At 37.8% G+C, this 10,105-nt stretch overlaps 2 protein-coding genes across 3 annotated transcripts; one reads left to right on the forward strand and one right to left on the reverse strand.

Moving 5' to 3' along the window:
• Positions 1–231: 231 nt before the first annotated feature.
• On the reverse strand, positions 232–5,006 carry LOC112201939 (condensin complex subunit 2). Of its 2 annotated transcripts, XR_002936990.2 has the most exons (14): positions 4,756–5,006; positions 4,418–4,519; positions 4,212–4,329; positions 3,992–4,065; positions 3,860–3,920; positions 3,567–3,767; positions 3,189–3,472; positions 2,903–3,047; positions 2,571–2,818; positions 1,997–2,027; positions 1,501–1,646; positions 1,017–1,127; positions 417–741; positions 232–321 (listed from the first exon to the last, which is right to left on the reverse strand). XR_002936990.2 is itself a non-coding variant. In XM_024342866.2 (13 exons), exons 1-13 carry the CDS (start codon positions 4,966–4,968, stop codon positions 490–492), a joined length of 1,986 nt encoding a protein of 661 aa, XP_024198634.1. In that variant the 5' UTR covers positions 4,969–5,006; the 3' UTR covers positions 245–489. The 2 variants fall into 2 exon arrangements, 1 of the variants encoding a protein (XP_024198634.1); XM_024342866.2 differs by having other exon boundaries at positions 245–741.
• Positions 5,007–5,216: 210 nt separating this feature from the next.
• Positions 5,217–9,322, forward strand: LOC112167402 (prohibitin-1, mitochondrial). Its single transcript, XM_024304418.2, has 6 exons — positions 5,217–5,345; positions 6,056–6,248; positions 6,730–6,846; positions 7,628–7,798; positions 8,163–8,375; positions 8,854–9,322. Exons 2-6 carry the CDS (start codon positions 6,075–6,077, stop codon positions 9,031–9,033), a joined length of 855 nt encoding a protein of 284 aa, XP_024160186.1. The 5' UTR covers positions 5,217–5,345; positions 6,056–6,074; the 3' UTR covers positions 9,034–9,322.
• Positions 9,323–10,105: the final 783 nt, after the last annotated feature.

Here is a 10,105-nt window from a genome sequence, read left to right on the forward strand (position 1 = left end):
AGATCATTGACAACCATAACTTGTATTGACTGCAAAATGCCTATTTAGTTGAGAGCTTAGCAGAGATCGATAGCTGTAGCGCATATAATTGGTCCGATAAGACTAACCTAGCTTACTTCAAGAGAGCTTATCCTTGAATCAAATTCAACAATTGGCTAAACAAAACATGGTTAGAAGCTTTTAATAAACTAGATGCGTAGATAAAAAAGTTGATAGCTTAGAGGCAAAATCAAACAGAAGGCAACACTGGAAGCAACGTTTGGCTGAAACTGATACTTAAAAGATACTCATAATAGGCACATTGAACAGCATATACATAATCTGGATAAGATTAAGCAATGTTTAGTGGCATGCTCACATTATAGACAAATGCATGCAACAAAATATGTGGATCAAGACGGTTAAAATAGGCTTACTTTGCTTTCACAGATGCTGAGACCCTGCCAACTTGCATAAGGTGAAGACATGCTACCTTCAAATATTTACATATCAATATATACACTGCATCTTAGGCCATGATGAAGGCTGGACCACTCCATCGGATGAGTTTAAACAAGAGGGAAGATGAATGCTCAAGTCATCTAAACTGGGGAAGCCATGTATGCTTAGCCCATGCTCATTTGCCAAATGCAAAAGGCAGATGAAACACAAATGGGGTGAAATATCCTCAGGCATTGTAGCTTGGCAGTTGATGGGAAAGGTGGACAGGATAACTTTGAAAGATATAGTATCCTTCAACTCCTATTGTAATGAAAATATAACTCAGCACACACCAGAAACTTCATATGGTAGATATCAAAACACAACATGACACAAATGAAAGTTCACTAAAGAGCTTGCAAAGAGATACTAAAGTAATGAGATTTAACACATAAGTAGAAGGATAAAGCAAGTAACTTCTTTCGAGGTTTTTGTACACAGGTTTAATAACTAAACTTGAATAATTGATTGAAACCATTTTTAACAAAGATAATTGAAAAAAAAAAAAATCTCATGAGTTAACAGAATATGCTCACCAGTTCAGGACCTTTAACAAATTCTTGCATGTGATCCCAAAGAGTTTTTTTCAATGCATGAAGATCAACTCCTTTTGAAGTTCTGTCACACTGAACTTCAATTCTGGTTACCTGAGATGTCAGAAGTCACAAGTAAAGACATTATTCTTGATGGATAAAAATCACTGAAAATTCCTTGAGGATTACGTTTCCGAAAACAAAATAAAGAAAGATGCAACCCTGTTGTACTTTGAGATTAAAAAAATATATATATGATACAGTAAACCCAGGAAAACTAATTAAAAGGAAGATAACATTCAAGAAAAACTTTTAAAAAGAGTCTATTTAGTGAAATTTTTCGTTTCTCTAACTAATTATTGAAGTTTGCAGTTTGGCAAAGCATGCTAAATTTTACACTACACCCAATCAACGGAACGCCTACTGCCTAATCCAAATGAGATCAGGGATGGATTTTTAAATTCACCAATAAGGAAGAAAAACCAACCTGGCGAGGTTGAGGGATTAGTGTATCCAAATCTTCCACACTGCCATGAGCACATCCATCATTATATTGATCACTAGCCACACTCAAATTGCCCCATGATGGCAATGCTTCATCAAAATTATTTCTTTGTTCCCATGAGTTATCATCTGAAAAAAAATAATGCTAGGATGTTTAGTTTCCAAATCTTCGTAGAGATACTTTCTATGATATCAAAGAAGGCAAAGAGATGGGACAAATCAGCCTTTTCTTCTTGAAAAAATAGCAGAGACCATCAAAGTAGTGGCACAACATGCCACAATTCATAAAAATTGAGCCACAAGATGGAAGTCGAGAGAGAGAGAGAGCAGTACAACATGCATGAATTTGATAAAGATTCAATATCATTCTTACGGTATGACAGGATGCATTCGATTAGATTTTATGAAGAACACAAAAATATAGCTCATCCACCAATAAATTAAGAAGAGAGAACATTTCCAAGGAAAGAAGTTGATACCTATATGATTCCGTCTTCTCTTCCCAAGCAACTACAATCAAAACTTAAACTTTAGCCACAACAAGCAGTACAGGGGTTCAATCACATCTACAAAATCTATGCAAAAACACGAGAAAATTGCAAAACGCAAATATCCTGCAGCTAGGGGACACTAAGCATTTGGGTGTCTCAACCAGACAAGACCACAATATGATTTTACCCCCAATAATAAATTCAAAATCTGCTTAACCTAACCTATGCTTCGCAAATACCAAAACCAGCGCTTACTTCTGTATGAAATTAAGCATGAAAACAGTACAGTACATGGCATTGTACAAGTCAACAAATTTTGAGCAGTATCATGTTAAGGTACAAGTAAGGATATAATTCAATTCATTTCTTTAACTAGCAAACCATAGTTTTGTGGATACTTATGCTGTGGCCATCAAAACCCATGGCTTATCTAGTATGCTTAACATATTGGGATCCTATAACAGTGGAATCATGATTGCATCAGAATGCCCATGTTAATTTACAAATTTTGTCATGGATATGTATACAACCTAATTGGAGAACATGAAGAAGTATATATTACCAGAACACTAGGAAGAAGGAACAACTTGACAAGATCGTCAGCTGGATAATGGCAATCTTCTGGAAGCCTGTGACTTGGTACTCTATTTGCAGATAGGAGTAAGGACTTCAAAGTTTTTGGTGGAGAAAATATATCTGGAAATTCTTTGTCTATAGATGTTGTGAAAACAAGCTCAACTTGTGTATTGTTTTTGTTCTTTGATCTCTTATTAGTTGGTGTACTTGGAGTGGCAGGAGCATCCTCAGAACCTACAGAACAGATACCAAAGACAGAAAAGTCAAGGTTTACCCACAACATAGCAACCTTATTGGCATTTTTGTTTGAATACCAACCCTTAGGCCTCCAATATTTCCAGTGATCAGGACCGGCCCATGCATTTTTCTTGGAAGTGATTGCCAACCCTTGTAACAAAAACGTGGAAACTTCCTCAAATCTGGCATCCATATCAGCTTCAACTGATGTGTACGAGTTATTATCCTACACAAATTAGCAAACTTATTCATATTATCTTTTCCTTTTAGCAGGGATCCATAGAGAATTAGAAAACTATTGAAGCATGTTACATGTGACAAGCAAGTATCAAGGTCTAAATGAATTCAGAATAGCTATATAAAATACCTCCTGATGACTTTGAAATGTTCCAAAGTTTACATCCTCATGACTGACATATATATCATCACCACGTTCATGTTCAATGGTCGCCGTGTCATATCTCCCAGATGAAAAGTCTAACCCAACTTCGTTATCATCAAATGCATCTGCAGGAAGATCTGGATTCTGGGTTATATTAAAAGCTTGTGCTGGTCGTCGATTATCTTTATCAATACGGCATAGTATATCATTTAGAGTAGGAGAAATTTCATTTTTTCCAAGCATGTGAGTCACCATCTGCTGAATTGATTCTACAAAGAAACCAAAAACAGTGGGGGCATAAGGTTGTATTTTAGGCAGATAAACCAGAGAGATTTTACTGTCAAAATCAGAAATGCCACACACCTTTCTCAAAAGATAAATCTATCAAATCCAAGGCTTTATTTTTCAATCGACATGATCTGCACTTCCCTGGAATTTCTGAAGAATCAAAAAGCACCTGGCATCTTCCATATACTCCAAGATTATTCAATAGCAGACCCTTGGCTCCACCTTCATCAAACTGTGCAGATGTTTGATGATATAGGGGATCTACCACGAATGCAACTAAATCCAGGAAATAACAATAACTCAGAATTCATAAGGCAGAAAAAATGGCAGGTCAATGACCAGAATAATAAGCTATCTTGTAAAAATACCATCAAACTTCTTCAAGTTTAGAGCTTCAAAGGACGATTCCAATGTCGATAGTGGTGATACCTTCAAAAACCACATCCGTTAGTTTGCACTTGCAGTCGGATTATACTATTCATCTAATTGAAAATGCATACCTTCCGCTCCACCTCTTTCTTACACTGACTCTTATCCTTCCCATCGCTGACATTGCCATCCTCCATAGTGGTCTCTGCCACAAAAGCACCGTATTAGGGTACTTACCAAAGCAACAAAAGTATTAAACCTCCACATTATGAAATGCCAAAACTAAGAGCGAGACAAAACCAATAATCCAAAAACATCTACAGACCTAAACCAATGAGTAAAGGGAGATACCTTGTCCATCTTCAAGACCAGCTCGATTGATCCTACCCAGAACTTTATACGCTTCAGCGTGCACTGAATCCACCCTCAGAGAGTAAATTTTCACCCCTGCTTCTAATGTACAACTTGCCTGACCACTCAAAACAATACAATCATAAAATCAATAATTCCCAACAATATCTCCAACACCAACTAATTTCATCATAAATGCTCCAAACCTTTTGGAAATTTGTCTCTGAGTCATTTCCCGCTTCGACTTTAATAATGTCGCTGAGATGATCTATAAGCTTAAGCTCCCAACTGTTCTTCTGGTTTATTTTCTACAATACAGAAAAGAAAAAGGCACAAAAACAAAAGAACTGACTCAGTATGAGAGTTGTGAGCTCTGTTCTTCTGTCAACCAAACGAAGCATTATCAAGTAAATCAAGCAATAAACCCTAAAACTACAAATTGAGCATTAAAGAAACCACAGTTTCTTAAGCATATTTCTATATACGGCAGCAACGTGTATATATACGTATAGATAAAAACAAAGAGGGGAGACTGTGTACGGACATTTTCGCTGGCGAGTTTGATGCAGCGGTGGAAGAGTTCGGCAACCTGTTCGTCGCTGAGGCAAGGATCGTTCGGCGGAGAAGGAAGACTGGTAACCGCTGCAGCTTTGCGCCGATTGGCGGCCGCGCGTGCGGCGCGTACCTGCGCGCGTTCGAGTTGGTCGTTGTTCGGGCTCAACAAGAACGGAGTCGGCGATTGGATACCGTTCGCCATAGAAGAAGCTCTCTCTCTCTGTCAGAGAGAGTGGGAAAGTTTCTGCAATTTGAAAAGGAAATGGGGAAAGTGGGGTGGTTTTACTTTGGGCTTTTGTAATTTGCAAAACGGCGTCGTCAGCTCCAAAACTTCTTCTCCCTCTACACGACGTGTCGTTTTATTGGATACAGTGGAGCGTACGACATTTTTTTTTTTTTTTGGATAAAGAGCAAGAAGTTGGCACGTGCCAGCACGTGAGGAGTACTAACCCCTTTCTCACGCATACTGCCCCTATTTCTTTTAGAGATAAACTTCTCTCGCTTTTTTATTATCAATAGTGTTAAACCCTAAACCCTTCTTCTCTCTACAGTTCTCTGTTGGCGACTATTGGATTCTGGGTATCGTGATTTTCGTTTTGCCTTTTTTATTTATTTTTCGATTTATTGTTGGGCTTGCAATGTCTCTGTTCGTTGTTGATTTCTGCATTTACTTGTGATTTGTATTTGGGTGGTGAAATTAATAGTTCTTTAGCAAACAAAACACAACGCAATTGGGGGAAGAATCAGCAATTTGGATCAAATATTTGAAACCAGTTGGTGTGTTCTCTCTATCTGGGTTTAGCGTTTGCGTGGTGAAAAAAGAGATCGTTCAAGTTGGGCTTGCTTTATTTGTTTAAGTCGATCTCCTACAATTGTGTTGTATATACACTACTGTGTTGTTTCTTGGTGTTAAGAATAGTAAGAATGAGCATCGGTTTTTGATAAAGTTTAGTTTGATTTCTTGAAAACCATCTAGCAGATTCACATTTTGGGCTCGTTCTTTTGTGTTTCGATGTTATTGGGTGATTTTTGGTTTCACAGAAAGTTGTGGGAAAACAGAACTAGAGATATTTTACCTGCATAATTTTACTACCAAGCGTTTAGTTCGTTGGCTATGGTATTCTTGAACTTAGTAGAGTTGTGGTTATCTATTTGTGGGAGTTATTGTGATTACCGATATCTTTTGTTCTGCTCTATTTTCTAGCAATCCAAAGGCAAAGAGATATGTTCTGTTCTCTATTTTAATTATCTCTGTTCTGCTCACGTTTAAAATGGCATTCATCTTGCAGATTCTCAGCACTCACAAACATGAATTTCAAGAATATGAAAGTTCCGAAAGTGCCAGTTCGGGGGATTGGTACTTTGCTTACTGTGGGAGTTATTGGTGGTCTTGGTGTTTATGGACTTAACAATGGTCTCTACAATGTTGAAGGAGGGAGCCGGGCTATTGTGTTCAACCGCATTACTGGTGTCAAAGACAAGGTTATGCTTTTCTCAGATTATTATTGTACTAAAGTTGCTGTTAGTAATTGCTTTTCTTTTGTAGGTTCTTATATCTGTGGGTAAAATTTATGTGGACACATGAAAGAACCTATTTGTTATCTTAAACTCGTGCTTTTAAACATCATGACCATTTGATCTCAACTGAGGCTCGAAATACGTGGTAGAGAATTGATTTTGTTTTGTTTTAGAACGCTGTTGATAAATATTTTTATTACGAACTAGGGATGTGTTGGGTGACTTGGGTCCAACACATTACCTTGAAAGGAATTATGATGAGATTCCTGGTAATATCTTCTGTAACTGAGATTGACCGAGTATGCATGTGATGTGGGATTCTGCAGTCGCATATTTGGATACCTTCCTAGTCCTTAGTTATGACTTATGAGTATAGAAGTCCTTTATGTTCTACTTTCTGTATCTACTATGTCAATATAATCCACTGATATCTTAAGAGTTGCAGGTCTATCCGGAAGGGACACACCTAATAATTCCATGGTTTGAGAGGCCAATCATCTATGATGTCCGCGCACGACCCCATTTTGTGGACAGCATTGCTGGAAGCCGTGACCTCCAGATGGTATGAATAAACCTTTTCTGGAAAAACTCTGAAAATTGTATAATAAGGTTTGGACATTTAAATACTCGGATTGCAAATATTCAGTCCATTTCAAAACACCATTATTCCAACTACCTTATGTAAAGTTTTGACACAAACTTTGAAGAACATGTCTTTAAAGTCTGAAATTAGAGCAGTACTGCGTCTTTATACTTTAGTCAGCTAGGTGTGGTTAGAGCTGAAAAATCATTTACTCTTGTTGCATACAAACTTCTATGCCATATGAATCTTCTGATATGAAATGGTGATGGTGGCTAATATCTATAGTGATTTTTAATTGGCGCATCTCTTTGTCAAGACCATCGAGCACTTGACATGAAGGTCTTTATGTTGATATGAATGGAACTTAAACCGTTAAACATATGAAATCATTATCATGATATAAGTACAAAGATTTCATATCTGTTGCCTCAAAAATATCAGATTTCATATGAAATGTTGGTATTCTTAAAAGATATATATATATATATATATATATATATATATATATATATGGTAAACTGTTCTATCTCATCCTGTTTGTATGTATTGAAATTGATATCTCCTGTCTTAAATAAAATTGGTTGTGCCTAGAGACTTCTAGTGGAGTGCTTTGAATGTTGGTAAAAGAATTTACATATGCAGCAGTTATGTTTTTGTTGTGGAAGATGATTTTGATCAAATCTCTGGTGTATTTGATACATACACTTTATTGTTGGTATAGAAAATAATAGTAAATGTATTTCTTGGTTTTGCATTGCAGGTGAAAATAGGGCTTCGAGTTCTGGTCCGTCCTGTGCCTGACCAATTACCTACAATTTATCGTACTTTAGGTGTGGATTATGTTGACAGGATCATGAAGTCAATCATTCATGAAACTTTGAAAGCTGTAGTTGCACAATATAATGCTAGCCAACTGATTACTCAGAGAGAGGTATGCAGTAAGGCCTATTGGTTTCTTTGAACTATAGGACTGTTTTTGTTCAGTTAAAAATCACCAATTTTCTTACAGACTTTTTTCTTCTTTGGTTACCTTCTTTTAACAAACCAAAACGGTAATTCAGTGAAAATGATTGGTATGAGTTCAGTTAATTAGCAAAGAAATGACCAGATATATGTTCGTGAGATAACCCTGTTTTTTAATACCATTATTTCTATCATCCAAATCATTTATATTTATACCCATGATGAAGGGTCTTTGTGTTTTGTAACATTCGTCTTTGTACATTGTCTGAAGGATAAGTTGAAGATTGGACAACGTCAGTGATTGTTGATTTGTTGTATTCTTTCTATTTCAGACCGTTAGTAGGGAAATTCGGAAGATTTTGACAGAGAGGGCAGCCAAGTTCAATATTGCAATGGATGATGTATCTATTACCAGCCTGACTTTTGGGAAGGAGTTTATGATTGCAATTGAAGCGAAACAAGTAGCTGCTCAAGAAGCTGAGAGGGCCAAGTATGTTGTGGAGAAAGCTGAACAAGACAAGAAAAGTGCTATTATCAGAGCCGAGGTGAGACAGAGACATGCTAATCCTCATATTTGTTTATATGTTTGGTACAGATATCTGCAATTTCTCTAATTTTACTTAGAATGCACCAGTTTTAAAGAAATCATGGTAATTGTTAGCATTGGTCCGGTGCCCTTTGATTTCACGGTAAATAGAAATTGCTTGTTATTGAGTAAATACATGGTCAAGAAAACGGTGGATCCCTTCCACCTCATGATCAATTGTCAACCCCTTTGTCTCATTTGCTTGTTAGTTAGTTTGCCAAGTCATGGCCGCTCCCACAACTTCACTCTGTATTGATGAGCCACTCTTTCATTCTAATTGCTTGTTTGGTGAGGAAGATAAAGAATGTTTCTAATAATACCATTCCCCAGACAATGGTTATCAAAATGCATCAAGATTTCTTGGTTATGAGTTTCGTTTTGGTTTGTTTGCTCCTCTGAATCTAATGTCTGCTGTTTTATGTTCCCTTGCTTTCCAGGGTGAAGCAAAAAGTGCCCAGCTGATAGGTGAAGCCACTGCCAAGAACCCAGCATTTGTCACTCTAAGGAAGATTGAAGCTGGAAGAGAAATTGCACAAATCATCTCCAATTCAGATAATAAAGTTTATCTTAACTCCGATAGTCTGTTGCTCAACCTTCAGGAGTTGAATTTGAGTTAAGTGGGGAAAAGAAGAACATATCTGCTTGCTTCAACTAATAATCGTCCATCTTAGGGTAGTTCAATTGTGTGGAGATATTCCTTAAAAGAACTCGGTAGTAACAAATTAGATGGTTTTGTTTGTTGATGATGGATTTGTTGGAAATTCATATTTCCAAGATCATAGGGCCCTTTGACCTCTTTGAAGTTATATATGCATCAGTTGGCATGGAGACAACATGTGAATATAATCTGTGAATGCTGGTTTTTCTTGGCTAAACGATTGTCTGCTTGTTGTAGAGTATTGTCTCTATAGTGCTGGAATTGGAACAAGACCAGAGTTAATGAACTCGGGGTCATTTAAAAGAATTAAATTATTGCCATTGAGAAAAAGTGAGGGAAAAAGGGCAGTGACCACTTACTCAATTTTAGCCTAAAAATTGTCTACTTACTCCAGTAAGAATTTTAATCTCATTTACCCAATTTAACATTTAATGACAGTTTTGCCCTTCGTATGATTAAGAAACTATATAGATGCCACTTTTTCCTCTCTCTCCTCACTCTCCACTCCGCCGGCTCCTCTCTCTCTCTCTCTCTCTCTCTCTCTCTCTCTCTCTCTCTCCTTTCTCTCTGTTCTCCTTTCTCCAGTGAGTAATTTTCAGGGAGATATGTTGAGGAGAATTGTTTCCGGCGACGATTTATCTCGAAAAGTCGTCGTTGACGAGCAGGTGCAAGATTCGAACGAAGTTGAGCTGAGCCTGGGGCTATCGTTGAACGGTCGGTTTGGGGTGGACCCGGAGGCCAAGGCGGGGCTGCAACTCAAATGATCGTCTTCAGTCTCAGACTTCTCGCCCGCGGCGAGGACTCCAGTGAGAGAGGAGGAGGCAACGACATGTCATGTACCCTGGCCGTGTATGGTGCCTCTGATGAGGACTTGCTTGCTTTCGACAGAGACAGAGGATGAGTGGAGGAAGAGGAAGGAGCTGCAGAGCTTGAGGAGAATGGAGGCAAAGCGAAAGCGATCGGAGAAGCAACATAAGAGTTATTCGAAGCTGCATAGGGGCCGGAGCCGGGAGAATTTCCAGAAAGAATGG

This window comes from Rosa chinensis, chromosome 5 (assembly GCF_002994745.2).
Source record: "Rosa chinensis cultivar Old Blush chromosome 5, RchiOBHm-V2, whole genome shotgun sequence".
Classification (NCBI taxonomy): Eukaryota; Viridiplantae; Streptophyta; class Magnoliopsida; order Rosales; family Rosaceae; genus Rosa; species Rosa chinensis.